Genomic DNA, 14,694 nt, shown 5'->3' on the forward strand with positions numbered 1-14,694 from the left:
TGTGGGGATTTTAAGACCGCGGAGTCTACACATGTGCAGCCTCGAAATTTCCCGCAACGAAGTACGCCGGCCTCGGTAGAATTCCAAGTATCCTGGACATTGGAACAATCCTTCGGCGGGACTCAATGGCATAGTATCCTTGAAATAGTGTCTCTGGAGCAGCTTTCCTCGACATTGAGAAACACCCAGAATGTTCTTGAAGGCCATCGTAGTAACGACACGCTTTTACAACTGTATTAGTACTATCGCCTCAATTTGATTGCTTTTAAAGTAATTAGTTAGGATTGCCTCTGTGCCAGGCAGATATAATTAAAGATACCAAAACATTGTCAGTTTTGCAGTTGGCGGCTTGTTACGTCTTGTAAAGGGAGGGAAATCCTAAACACTAAAGTAGCCAGAACGACTTATACTGAAACCTTTAGGATATGACATGCAGTAGAGTCATCGACACCAAGTCATTATTTTTGAACCATTTATTGAGAGGTTCTGATCAGAGTATAAATCACACTACCAAGTCTTATCTTAGGAAATAAAATGTATTTACAACAAAATTTCACATATTGGTTTCAAATTAAAAACAGACAGTAAATGATATAAATAAGTTCTATGGAAAATAAAACTTGTCTTACAAAAAATATATGCAATTTCTGTATACATTTTCTCACATTGGTGCTAATAACATCTATACTGTACAGTTTTGGTACATACAGTATAATTTACAGCCCTGTGTGAGTCAAACAACGTCCAGTCTGAAAACAACAACCTGCTCCGATTTAGGAGTGTTACAAATGACAAACCCCATCGAATAAAGCCACATGGCATTTCAGCAGCAGCGCGGTGAACGTAGGTAATTCCTATAGAGCGCAGTAAGGATGGTTGTTTTCAGATTGGCTAGTCCAGTACCTAAAATAGGTGCTTTAAGAGCGAAGCTAAGTAGTGCACAGGCACTGACACATGGGTCACATAACATTTTATATAGAGCCTACATACATTCGCTAACAAACGTGAAGTGAGCTACTTAGCTTACATTCTTAGGCACTGATAAAATACTTGGAGAGTGCATCCTCTTTTCACTACGTCACTGGAGTAATGTGGCTGTCAGCAAAGAAATGGGATGCACCCCGCTCCTTGATTACAAACTAGAAAGACCATTTAAGAAAGGATGCATTTTCAAATATCTTAACAAAGCCATGGCGTAAGTTGTACAGTAAAAAAAGAAGACTAGACATCTAGACATTCATATTAAGAAGTCTTTCTGTGTTTGCGGCGTGTGTGTTTTAAGGGGCTGTTTTAATGAGTGCTGCGGTGGCCGAGTGTCCTGTACGGGTGTGGCAGGTTTTCCCTGCACTGTGTCCTTTGCTTTTGAACCTTTAGAGGGCGTTACTGTCCGACTGTCAGATCCGGGCTTAGAGGAAGTGCCCCGAGAGTCACTGTGATGGTGTGTTTTAGGCCGACTGTCCGTGAAAGAGAGGGCCAGAGTTTGGTGAGCTTCCATGGGCTTAAAGAGGTCAAAGGTGATGAGCGTCCGTGGTTGTTTGTGTTCTGGTGGACCAGAGGAAGCCTTCTTCCTCTCCTCTTTGCTGTAGACGTCTTTATCCTTCTTCCCATCTTTCTTGACCTGAATGTTTGCCGGTTTGGGAGGGCCTGTCTTCCCGTCTTCTCTCCCCGACTTTGCCTGCGTACTCAACGTGTTTCCCTCTCTGCCCTCCCTGTGCCCGCTTTTCTCCTTCTTCCCGTGTGAAGACTTGTGTTTGTTGGAACAGGCGTCTCGGGCCTCCTCTCTGTCCGGCCGTAGGTGAGACTGTGATCTCTCCCGCTCTTTATCGTGCTCCTTCTCTTTCTTGACGTGGACTTGTGTCTTTGAGTCCCACTTCTCGTCTCTCTGTGCAGACAGGGAAGTTTGAGAGGTTTTCGTTCCCTCCCTTGTCCGCTCCTCGTCCTCTTTTTTCCTAATCGGCAGCAGTGTTGATGTACCTCCCTCTGCTTTAACCCTCTCCTGCTCTCTCCCCCTGTCCCTCTCTCTGTCTTTCGCCTTCTCCTTTTTATCCCTTTCCTTCTCTTTACTCCTCTCCTTGTCTCTCTTTTCTTTATCTTTAACCCTCTCCTTTTCATCTTTTTCTCTCCTTCCTTTGTCTTTTTCCTTTTTGATTTGTGTTGTGTTGTAATGGCTCATTATGCTATCTTTAGTTTTCTCTTTTAGACCTTGACCTGGTACAGTTGTCTTCTGCTGCCTCTCTTCCTCTACGTCATTCTCCTTCCTAATTTGCAGTGTTGACTTAAAAGATGGACTTTCCACTCCACCCTCCTCGTGGCCCTTCTGCAGTGCCTGGCATGAGTCTTCACCCCCTCCTTTGCCTTTCTCGTCTTCCTCAGTTTTAGGCTCCATGAGTGTTTGAGTGAGCACACCTTCATCTCTCTCCTTCTTGATGAACGGTAGAGACTGTGCCGTTGAAAAGCTCTTGATTTCGCTTCTGATGTCTTTCTCTTCCTCCTTGAAGGTCTGTGTCTGAGTTTTCAAGGGTGGTGTGTCCTCTTCCTCGGAGTCCTCCTCCTCCTCCTGCTGCTGCTGCTTCGGCACCATCTTTGCAGCAGGCTCAGGCTCCTCCTCTTGTTGTTGTTGTTGTTGTTGTTCTTCTTCTTCCTCCTCCTCCTCCTCCTCTTCTTCTTCTTCCTCCTCTTCCTCCTCCTCCTCCTCTTCTTCCTCCTCCTCCTCCTCCTCCTCCTCCTCTTCTTTGATATGAAGTTTTTCTTCTCTAGGCGCACACTTCTCTTCCTTCACCTCTTCCTCCTCCTTCACTTCGTGTTGGTGATACTGTTTGAGTCGGATGTGCCAGGCCAGACTGCACACAGCGGCCACGGTTTTGAACTGGTGGACGACTCCTCTGGGAATGAAGTAGATGTCATCGTGGTAGAGTTGGATCCGGGCGTATCGGATCCCCTCCCTCCTTAGCTGGTTCAGCTTGGCATCATCAATCCACTGCACACACTGTGGAGGCAGGGACAAGAACAGACTCAGTAATCCCAAAATAAAATGAAGTATTCAAAATGATTGCATGGTAGAAAAAAACGCGTACTAAACATGTATTGCAAAGGCTAACTGTATTATAGTGGGGAATCCCTCTACTTTAAACGGATTACCAGGTGTCAATGAGGCATTAAACTGTAAACACAATATCATTTTATAAACTCGATATGGTAAAAATGTTATAAGAATAATACATCCACCAGACAGAGCATTATCATGTTTCTGGCAACACGCCAAATCTTAGTCCCGTATTTACTCTCCTATCTTTGTTTTTGATACATTTGATAACAGCAGAAAATATCTAGTCATACCACTGTGTCACATTAGCCACGGTTTATAGCTCTGACCCACCTGAGACAGTGGAGGTTCGTGTAGGTCCAGCTGCAGCCTCATGACCACTTCTGGGAAATCCCCAGCGTGGAAACACACAACATCTTTGGTGATTCGGCCAGGCGCGTCAGTGCTGCAGGGCAGAATGCAAAGTCCTGTTTACTGATCGGATGTTGTATTCTTTCAAATGCAAGTGTGTGTGCACTGTGTGTGATAAAGGTGGAAAACATGTCACGGTGTACTCACTCCTCTCCACAGCGCACAGCCTTCAGCACACCTACGGCAGCAGTAGTTTGTCTCTCAAAGCCCTGACCAATGTGGTCGGCGTGGGCTCTCGTCCGGTCCTCAAACAGCATCTCCCTGGGCTCACTGGCTCTGGGTAGGTACTGCAGGTTCTTTATCTCATTGGTCGACCTGAAATACATTTATTCACAACAGTCAGGATATGTAGATGGTAAATTACCTGTACATGAGATGAAGCGTTGAAATGAGCTGAAAGTATTACACTTGTTTTGCTGCATCAGCCTTATTAAAAAAGTAATTATGCTGGGAAGACATTGACAGATTAAATATGTCAACCCACCTTTTCCTTTTGAATGGTGATTTTGGCATGTCTGCCATTGGGATCATCTGTTCTCCCGGTCTGACCCACATGATGGGGCCGTCGTCGCTCTCTGTTGGACTGTGCAGCCGCAGACTGGAGAACGTTCCCCAGGGCAAAGTCCGCTACATTATCACAGGGTGAGAAAGCTTTGAGTTACGCATGGGGGGGAAAGAGAGACAGACGTTCACAAGCCCAAAGGCTATAAAAGGTGTGTGCACATGCATTCATAACAAACACACTCACCTCCAGAAAGGGAGATTCCTCTAACATGTTGATGAACTCGGGGAAGTAGTCTCCGACCTCTTCATCCACAGCCCCCACCAGACTGACCTGTCGCATGGCCCCGGCTCGGTACGTTCCCTGGGAATATGTCCGCTTCACCTGCAGGAGGAAACAGAGAATAAGATCAGACCCACCCAGCAGGTACCAAAGTATCCCACTGACAGGTGACAAGAAATATAAGGCTGTTGCAAATAGTTTGAAATTTTGTTGACATTTAAAAATTCAATGGTTGCTGCACAACTTTATTTTGTTTAGCATGTCTCTTCAATTTGTCTAAACCTGTTCCGCTCAGTTTTAAATGCAGAGCCTTGTCAATTCCAATAGTCAAAGATTATTGAAAAACACATGGCTTTAATCATTTCCAAAATGTACAGCATGTTTTTTTTCTAACAAAATATTCTGCTTTAGTCCATAAGTTTTGGCGTTCAGCTTTTTAAAGGTCCCATGTCATGGCCATTTCTACTGATCATAATTCCATTGTTGAGGTCTACTAGAATAGATTTACATTGTTCAATGTTCCAAACTCACATTGGTTTCTCATACAGCATCTCTGTATAGTATGTGTATTTACTCTCTGTCCTAAACGGCTTGTTGGAGCTCCTGCCCCCCCCTCCTCCCACTCCCTATGAGCCCACTGTGCTCTGATTGGTCAGCTCACCCACTCTGTTCTGTTGAGTCTACCACCGTTACAGCGGAACATCAGTGATTATGTGTAACAATGGCGTTAGCAACCAGAAAATGACACCAGTAATGACAAACAGATGCTGCGTGGGGTCTGGGTACCGTGTTGGCGGGACGTTGCGCGGCTCGCTACTGCGAGGAGCGGACAGTGTGAGCTGGGTTCATTTCCTGCTTGCTGCGTGGGATCTGCGAGACAGCGTGAATGGACGCTGGAAGGCGGGGGGTGCTGCCGCACCCCCAAACGCGGCGCACCTACAGTGTAAGTGCGCCAAAGTTTCGCCGCTGCGAGGCTCCACTAGCAAAGTCTTTTTAGGGTGAAGTCAGGTTTGTTTCAAAAACCTTTGTATTTAAAAAAAAAAAGACATTAGGAAAAGCCCTACTAAGATGTATTTAATGCCAGCAGAGACCTTTTTCTAAAACATCATATTCATTTTTTATACATGCTCGTCTTACAATTAAAGCTCACACTGTTAGTGTGTTCTTAATGCGACCTTTCCAGCGCACCCGTCTTTGATAAAGCACTCGCTAAGAGCTCAGTTTGGTAGTCAACAGGACCTAAGGTACAAAGATTTAGGTATTTGGAGAAACTTGAAGATACAGTCATTAAAAGAGGCAAATGTCAAATTCAAAAAGGTGAGTTTTTGTTTCTCAGAGGAAAATAAAACACTTTTATAATAAAAGGAAAGGAATTGTGGATTATGCGAGCAAATTTAGACAACAAAACCAGACCTCATGTTCGTATGAGTCCATGTCAAACATCAAGACTCTTCTGAGAGGCTCATTAGAGAAAATATTCCCTTATGACCCACATCAAGTCTTTGACAATGTTTTGTATCTGTATGGCTTTTCTGTTAATTTGACTGGTATTGGGATGTTTCAAGGCATCACACTTTAAAAGAGGAGCTCCAAAACTAATATTTTGGTTGTTTTTGAAATTCAGTGTGCAAACTTATGTTTACAAACCGAAAAATCCCACTTATTGTGCCTGCAAATGTCTGTCTTTTAACAATGATACATAATGACTACAGAATGAATTGATATTGCCCCGCAAGTGTTTATTAAATCCTGTCAATGTCTTAAAATTGAAAAAGGACAGCTGCTCGTAAACATTTGACTATTTTGAGCATAAAGCCACTTCTTGCAAGTCTTAATGTTAGCATAAGTCCTGAAAAATTGTGAAAGTCTTCTTACAGATCATCAGAAGTTTGAACTTTGAAACTAATCTTTATTTGATCTACTCTGGAGTCGGTTACTTCCAAAGGGTCGACTGAGCCATGACCGCTCTATTCTTCTCTCCGTGTGGAAGGATTTATTTCCAGCAGAAAGATTAGCCTAACTGTGCGTTAAATGTATGCCAGCACCGTTTGAAGATGAACAAGAAGCGTGAACCTGTAACATATGGCGTTCCCACCCAACCACCACGCCTCCATTCCCCCAACGTTTGCCCCCGACACAGCAAAAGAAACGAGACCTTTTTTTAATAGTCATTTTTGCTATATCCTGTCTCAAAGTGCACTTTGCTTACCATGAGAACCCTACAGCAAAACTATTTTAAAAAAGGAAATCAAAAAAGTTAAAACATGCTGCAGCATCAAAAGATGGGATGCTATAACATGATGATTCTGGAAGTGAGAAATGAAGTGCCCAGAGTCTGTGACACACAGCCCGCGTGAACAAGCTACTGTGGGATAAATGTGCTGTTTTTAAAAACGCGCATATTTCAGACTCTTGAGCCAAGCTTCATTATACAACACATGTAGTCCTGTATCAATTTCTTCCACATGTAAGTCCAGTGCCAGTAGAAACCCTCTCTACTCTGACAGATCCCGTCAGTCATAAATCATTCAGTCACACTGACTGTGCTGCATAACCATCTAACACGGCCCACATTATCAAGAGACATTAATCACAAACTGGCTGAATTAAGATAATATTCTAAAAGTTGCACTGAGTTCAGTTTTATTGAGGACAGCAACAGGATGAAATGCACCATCTGCCTTATGTTGGTAGTGGGTGAAGTCATGATGCCAGACAAGCTGGAGCAATATCTGATTACAGAGCACTCGGAGTATCAGGACGATCGTGAGAGAGGCCATGGGAACATTTCTCCCCCGTTAGGGTCCCTGGCTGGAATCATTGTAAGCTTTCCTGATTGAACCATCAATTTCTAAAAAACTGTTGAGACTAGGGGGGCATCATTTCTGACTTTGCAATATAATTAAACTCACTGTGTCAGTGATCAGATTTCTTAAACATGTCTTAGTTTATGGAAGGTATTGTGGACATTTTATATTCAAATAATTTGTAGAACGAGTTCTTGGTGCTAAGAAAGATATGTACCAAAGTATTAGAGTTGATATTAATATCATCCAAGCAGAGGTGCAGGAGAGAAACACTGTCAGGTCTCACATGGAAAACAATGAGACCAAAACATAAAATTGCAGGTTTCTGATTTACACAAATATTTTCCTATTTTGCGAAAGATCCTTTCTACAAGCAATCCAAGGCAAATGCTTTATTCACAGATCGAACACGCTTCACTCGTGTTCCTCGTGTATTTTCTGACCTGTAATACCACAGAGTCTTGATTTAGATTTATCATTTCTGATTAGTTTCACCTTTTTTTGGAATTAAGAAGTCGAACAAGATTGATATCAAATCTGTTAAATAAGAAAGTAAACTGATAAAAAAAACTCCTGAACAAATCAAAACACAACCAAGTGAAGGCAACACTCCAGATCATCTCTCACAAGTGACAGGAGCTGGTGGAGAAGCAAAGAGATAACAACCACACAGCCCCAAACTATTTGCTGTCATCTTTACACAGCAATCACCTTTTTTAAAACTTAATCGAGTATCTTCAGAGGCTGAAAGCACAACGCAATGTGAGGAGCTTTTCAAGAAACCGATATGTTGAGTTACAACATGTGTTGGACGTGTATTGGGAATAAATTAGAGGTCACCTATTATGCAAAATCCACTTTTTCATGTCTTTTATACATTAACATGTGTCCCTTTTGTGTAAAGAGATTCTGAAAGTTTCAGGAAAAAAGATTCGCTCACTTCTTGTCCTGATCCATTTATATAAAATCCTGTCTGAAAATGAGCTGATCAGATTTTGGCCACTTTATGATGTCATAACGATTTTTTAACTTGTGTAACCATTAGCCAATCAACAACCAAGGAATGAATGGGTATTTGCATCTATCACAGTCTTTGTATCTAAAAACATAGCACAACTTTTTCTTTGCAAACTGAGCCACTGTCTGCCACAGATCTTTGCACGTAAAACAATCATTGGAAAAGTATTGTGTTTGAGAACCGATACAGTGTCAGAGAACATACAGGGTATATGCAGGAATCCTGAAGTCAAATGTAATACCTTTTAAGACCTTTTCCATACATTTTAAGACCACTTCGAGTTCTAACCCGTTACATTGGCGACACATTTACTATATACAGTATTGATTGTCTTTCCTCTTTATCTTCCAACCATTTGGACGCAAACTTGCATTTCCCCATAACGATGTTGTTTAACAACCGGCGTAAACGGACCTCCGCCCTATCAAGCAGTGAGCGTGCGATGTCCTGTTCAGATGACGTCCAATCGTTCAATCTGATACTTTGCAGTATCAAAGTGGACACACAGCATCCTTTTAAACACAGAGCCCTCAAACTATGCTGTCTACCTAAGATAATCTTACCTGAGAGAGGAAGTTGACCATGGTTGTCGTCTCTATGTCCTTCTTCCCGAGCACCTCCATCTTTACTGGGGCATTGGGGAACTTGTAGGAGAAATAGTCCAGGAAGTCTGGGAGGTAGGATGCTGCTCCATGGATGATTCCCATCACAAAGCTCGCAGCCTGGCCCTCTTCCTCGCTGAATGATAAAGTCACAAACTCCTCGGCGAAACGCTGCATCTCCGCCGAAGACAGGGAGGAGAGCTGCTCCATGTAGGCGTGCGCCACAGACGCCCCTCCGTTGGCCTGCTGCTCGATGTGGATCAGACTACCAAACTCCAGACCCGACAGGCCCGGCGCAGGGGTGCAGTGGAGCGGGGAGCTGTAGGCGAGCCGGTCCCTGACCATGGAGGAAATGGAGGCAGAGGTAGCGGGATCCGGGTGTGGATGTGGTGCTGTGGTGTTGTGGAGTAGACTGCTGCTGCTGTTGTTTCCATTGATCCGACCGAGGAACTCAGACGGAGACAGAGACCCTCCTGAACACACCGTCTGGCTGGAGCGATGGTACATCTTGGGTCTGCTGTGTCTCTCCTTCATCCGCTCGCCATCTTTGTGCTTCTTTTTCTTCTTCTTCTTGAGTTTCTTCAAGAGGAGTTCTTCATCAGAAAAAGCTTTGGGCTTCTCGTTAGATTCTGTAGTGAAAGATAAGACATTTGTAAAGTATGTACAATGTTGTGCATCATTTGAGGATAGAATGTTACACAATATCATAGAATTTACATTACGTGTGAAGACATTGTGCATAAAGTAAGAACATTGTTATTAATGTAAAAGTGTGTTAATGTCTGGCTTGTGTTTGACACACATTTATAATTCATGAAAATTGAAAAGCTCTCCTCTTAGAAATGTATGTTTCAATAACATGTGTATACAATTGATAGAAATCGTATGTAATCATATTGGACTAATTTTTTTACAATTATAAATTACTAGAAAAAGGGTCTCAGCCATGTCTCTTAAACTGTAACATATTGAAGAAACTTTTAAAATGTAAAGTTAACCCCAAAAAATTAAATGACTTTTCATCCAAACTGGTCCAAGTTACATGTCATCCCTACCTTTCTCTGGGGAAATCACTTCACCGTTTTCTCTTGCAATGTCATGTACAGGTGGCAGTTTGTGATTGTTGCACTCTTTGCTCTTTTCCTTCTTCTTTTCTCTGTCTTTCTCCTTTGCATTGTGATCTGAGAAGAAGAGACAGACAAGGTGAAAAAGCTGCTACATCCATGCTGAGCAACATAACTGAACAAACATTTCCACGTGTATGTATCACCATCTGGGCCTAATAAATACTGGGGCCCGCGGTAGAGAACATTATGTAATATTTAAAGAATCATAATATTGCAGCAATGCTTCACAAACTACTTAATTTGAGCACAAAGTGGTGTAACATAGTGCAGTGCAAGCTGGCTGTGAGCTCCTACCTCTCTGTAGCATTTTCACGTCTCCGTTCTCGGTCTTTGTATGGCAGCTAGCAGGGCTCAGTCTCTCTTCACCAGCGGCGGAGCAATGCTGCGCTTCACTGCTTTTCTCCTTCTCCCTGTGACGTTTCTCTTTCGTCTTTTTCACTTTAAGTGGCGAGGCGAGGAAGTTGCTGATTTTGAAGATTTTCCGAGCGGGAGTAGCGGGCACCACGGCGGCGGTGGAGAGGCTCGCCTTGGCCGGGCCGAAACTCCATTTCGCTGGGCTCCCACAACTCTGCTTCCCGTTGTGTTTTTCCCCTGCGCACACCTCTCCGTTCAGTTTCCTGTGCTTCAGGCCCTTCTCCTCCACCCGGACCTTCTTTGGGGCCGGCGGGTAAATGTCGCTGGAAGACTGCGGTCGGCTCTCCGGCGGCCGTTTAGCTAATAGGGGTTTAGGGGAATTTGTTTTGCTGTTTGCAGCGAAATGCATGGAGTCCACGGCCTCGGCCATCTTGGAAGTTTCTATTTTTTACGGTCGGACGTAACTGGTGCGTTAGCGCCAGGCCGGGGGCGGGGCTTTGAGGCTACGTGCTGTCTGACGCAGGAAGGAGGGAGAGCAGCAGACTGTTTACAGCAGGGGTGGGGAACCTGTTTCCTCTTAAGGGCCATTTCAATTTTTTTGACATCCTCCGAGGAAATTATTGACCTCTGCTTAAAAATACTAAAATCACAGCCCATTCATTTCGCCTTTCTTTCATGCTGTGCAAAGAAAAAGCAACCTCTTAATCCAGATATTTTACCATGACTTGCGTATGCATGCACGTGTACTGTTGTGGCATGACCATCACAACAGAAATATATGGACACAAGGTGTGTGCAACCTCCTCTCTAGGGTATGGGCTCAGAACAGTCTCATAATACACACATGCACACAGAAGGATTCACATTTGTATTTCATGATCCGCAAAAGGATTCACACTTGTATTTCCGGATCCACACTTGTGTTTTTCAATGCACACACAAATGTGTTCCGTTTCAAACTGCAGCATGTGTACGGCTCAGTGGCGGAGCCGCGTTCTGGTGCTCTTCTACTACACCCGTCAGACGAGACATATACCACGTGATGACACGTTTGGCTTGTGTTGTGTTCAAGTAACCAGACCTTGTCCGGGAAAAACAGGCACTCGCTTGTTAAATTATTTTGCGGTCTTGATTTCTTAAAATGTTTTCTTTTTTGCATATGTTTATAAATTACCTCGAGGGCCGTATCAATGGTCTCGCGGTCCGTATACGCAGGGGCGCCGCCAGGGATTTTGGGCCCCATGAAAAGATATCACATTGGGCCCCACCACCAGGCCCAGGCCACGCCAACCAAGCACAATGCTGTAACCACACCTCCAGAACCCAACCGACTCATTTATGCTTTAAATAACTCTACCTTTACAGGCTTAAATCTATCTTGTAGTCCAATACTAATTGCACAATATTTACTGACAACATTCTGCTGCAGTAGAATTCACTATTATAATAGACCTCAAAAGTAATCTTTTATGGTGTACATGCCTTTTTAATAACATTTTTGAATGGAACATTCATAAATCAAAATAAATATAACTTAAATATACATGACCTCTAAAAATAACATAAGCAGCAGATTTTTTTATTAAATATACATACCAACAACAAAATAAGCGGGTATTAAAGTGTAAATGGACAACAAAACGGAAATGGAAGTGAAAAGGCCTGATGGTGGTGCTAAATTAGAGCCTATTACCTCTTCTCAGTCTTTTTCTCATCATGCATCTTGTGTGTAGTGATCCAATATCGTTACCATAACCTTGCCCTTTAACAGTTATAACGAGCCCTTGCTCAGCCTTAGTCACCAAGAGCCCAGCGCCTAGCCTTCTTACGGGCAAAGTCACTGATCAAGTCCTTGAAGTCCAGCTTTCTAGCAAACTGGCTTTCAATGGACAGCATGGCAAGACTGCAAAGCCTTATGGGGGGATAGGGCTGCTGAGCCTAAAGATGGATCTGTTGGTCCTCGCACCAGGGGGAGGGACAACTGAATAGCTGCTAAAAATGCATTTAAAACTGCATTTATTAAATGTCAGCTAAAAGAGTAGTGAAATGAAAAACCTCAGCATTTTCTGTGAAGATATTAACAGTACTTAATGTCAGCAACACATTACAATTATTATTTACAATGGACTAAGCTTAGCTAATTTCCACCACTCATAGACCACACCCACCTCTTCTTTTGAAAAACTGGGTGACATACTGTCGCCCTTTAGTCCCTTTCTCTCCTTTCTTTTCTTTTTTGAAAGCCTGACTTTGTTAGTCGTTGAGACATCGTTCACACGTAAGTACTAGCATCCCTCCTCACATACTCTCACTCTCTGCTGCTAGGAAGAGTGGTGCCGCACACTGCGCACAGCGTTTGGAGGCAGGACCAAACCATTACATGTAAATAGAGGGGGGTGTACAGAGGCTTTGGATAATTAACTCTTGGAAGAAAATAAGTTAAATGAATTGTACGTTTAGTGATTATATTATCAATATAACGTTATATTAATGTTAATTATTGATGATTGATGAAAGGTTACTTAAACATTTTTTCTTAGTGTTCTAAAAATGTTTGGGGCCCCTGTCAGTCACGTGCCCTTAGAATCGTCCTAACCTTTCACCCCCTTACGGCGAGAGGCGAAGTCCCTCCCGTTCCGGGAGCCTCCATGGGACCCCGGAAGCGGAAAATTATACATTGAAGTCAATGGAGAGATAAAAGTTATCTTTTGATCCCGTTTAAATTGTGCCACGAATGACACATATGATGTTTGTCAATCTTAAACAATCATTTCCATGTAAAAAACAGTCACAGTTTGTCGTAAAACTGTTGAAATATAAGACTATGAAAAATAGGCAACTAGAAAGACTACAAATCCCAAATCGCATTGTGGGTCGCGTAAGTGATGTCATAGGCGATAATGCTCCAAGACTGGTGGTTGTGACTCGCAATTAAAGCATAGAAGAAGAAGAAGATCTCATAATTGATTTATTCCCTCCAATAAATATAAGAGATTTCTCCAATAAATTCACTTTTACAAGATGCCTGTGTGCTTTGTACCAGGTTGTAATCACAAAAGTGATCATACCACTTTGCTCGTTCTATCGCTTCCCGTCTGGTGAAAGGACCGGGACCAAACATATCAGGTAATATCTTTATATATACAGTCTATGGCAGGGCTTCTCAAACTCCGGACCAAGGTCCTGTGCAAATCAATCCAGACCAAACCCTGTGTCCCATTATTAAAAAAAAAAAATTATAAAAAAAAATTATAAAATAAATAAATAAATAATTTCTGATTCTGATGTAAATTAAAGTGGACCTATTATGCTATAATGGAAACATATATTGTAGGGCCATATCTATACAAAACATCTCTGTTAAGTTTTTTGCTTAAAATACCAAACAGATCACCCATTGTAGCCATGCCTCATACTGCTCAAACACCTCTTTTGCAGCCCTGTTGGAGAAACGCGGATTTTGGGTCCTTAGCTTTAAAAAAAAAAAAAAAGAGGAGGCGGAGCTAATGCCTGATCAGAATTCTACCGGAGATAAAGTTAAATTATGCTGTGATAAAACGCCATCCTGTTCTAAACCACATCAAAGATTACATTTTCTGAAACAGTATGGAGCTCAAATGCTTTTTTCTTGCGGGTTTATCACAAGGTGAGTTCTTTTTTTTATTTCCTGCTTTTTAAACACAAGTGCTCTCCAGTACAGGTTAGCTCTGAGTGTTAGCGACGCTTGCTAATGTAAACAAAGACGAGATTACGTCCAAAACATGTCAGGCATTGTTTCTCATAGCAACTTTGTGTGGGTCCGCCGCCGATTTGACGTCAGATCGGCAGCAAATCTGTACCCGCTCGTTGTACCCCTGTTTTAAAAAAATTTGGGTACGGAGGAAAAGAGAAAGGGTTTTATTGTATGACGCTGCGTGAGTTCAACATGAACATGAAACACCCTTTCATTTACTGCAACGACATGTTGGGAAACCCCCTCAAGGGGGCCCCATGCGAACCGAAACTTCGTTGCTCTGCTCCGGGGGGGGGGGGGACTTTACTGACATTGATCCGGACCATTGACCTTGTATAAAATTCACAAGTGGACCATTAACAAAAAAGTTTGAGTACCCCTGGTCTATTGGTAATATACATGTTTTGCATAGCTAGTAGCGAGCACGTTAGTTAGCATTACATTACTTAGCCTTGTCATTTGTATTAGCCTTAACATGAAGTAAACCAAAATGTTAAACAGTAAGAGTAGTCATGATGGTGAGTATTTTGTGAAACATTTGAAGAGTAGCCTATCGCCCCCTCCACCAGGTGCTAAGGGGTCGGGAGGTAGGCTAACGCCACATTAGCATCGGGGATCTTTTCTACTTCATGCTATCTGCACAAATGGTTAACATTGAACATTAACATATCAGGCAGTTCAGGGAGAGTCGAAGGAAGGCAGGCAGGCAGCTTTGCATGACATTCTTCTGGATGCCTTTCATTGTGATGATAGTGAGAGTGAGTCAATCTGTTTGTTGGAAAGACAGTAGTTGAGTGATTACTTAGAGAAAATTA

The 14,694-nt window shown here is 42.8% G+C and overlaps 1 protein-coding gene across 1 annotated transcript; it reads right to left on the minus strand.

The window, feature by feature from the left end:
- Positions 1–458: 458 nt before the first annotated feature.
- On the minus strand, positions 459–10,670 carry LOC307039412 (lysine-specific demethylase RSBN1L-like). Its single transcript, XM_079681474.1, has 8 exons — positions 10,087–10,670; positions 9,721–9,846; positions 8,627–9,294; positions 4,203–4,340; positions 3,939–4,081; positions 3,602–3,769; positions 3,377–3,488; positions 459–2,986 (listed from the first exon to the last, which is right to left on the minus strand). Exons 1-8 carry the CDS (start codon positions 10,574–10,576, stop codon positions 1,238–1,240), a joined length of 3,594 nt encoding a protein of 1,197 aa, XP_079537600.1. The 5' UTR covers positions 10,577–10,670; the 3' UTR covers positions 459–1,237.
- Between the last annotated feature and the right edge of the window lie 4,024 nt (positions 10,671–14,694).

Source organism: Notothenia rossii (assembly GCF_949606895.1).
Source record: "Notothenia rossii genome assembly, chromosome: 5".
Classification (NCBI taxonomy): Eukaryota; Metazoa; Chordata; class Actinopteri; order Perciformes; family Nototheniidae; genus Notothenia; species Notothenia rossii.

Coding starts and splice junctions, on each gene's coding strand:
- LOC307039412 (XM_079681474.1), bottom strand. CDS start 10,576: ATGGCCGAGGCCGTGGACTCCATGCATTTCGCTGCAAACAGCAAAACA. Junction 9,847..10,086: donor CGTGAAAATGCTACAGAGAG/GTAGGAGCTCAC, acceptor TCTTCTTCTCAG/ATCACAATGCAAAGGAGAAA. Junction 9,295..9,720: donor AGTGATTTCCCCAGAGAAAG/GTAGGGATGACA, acceptor CTTTCACTACAG/AATCTAACGAGAAGCCCAAA.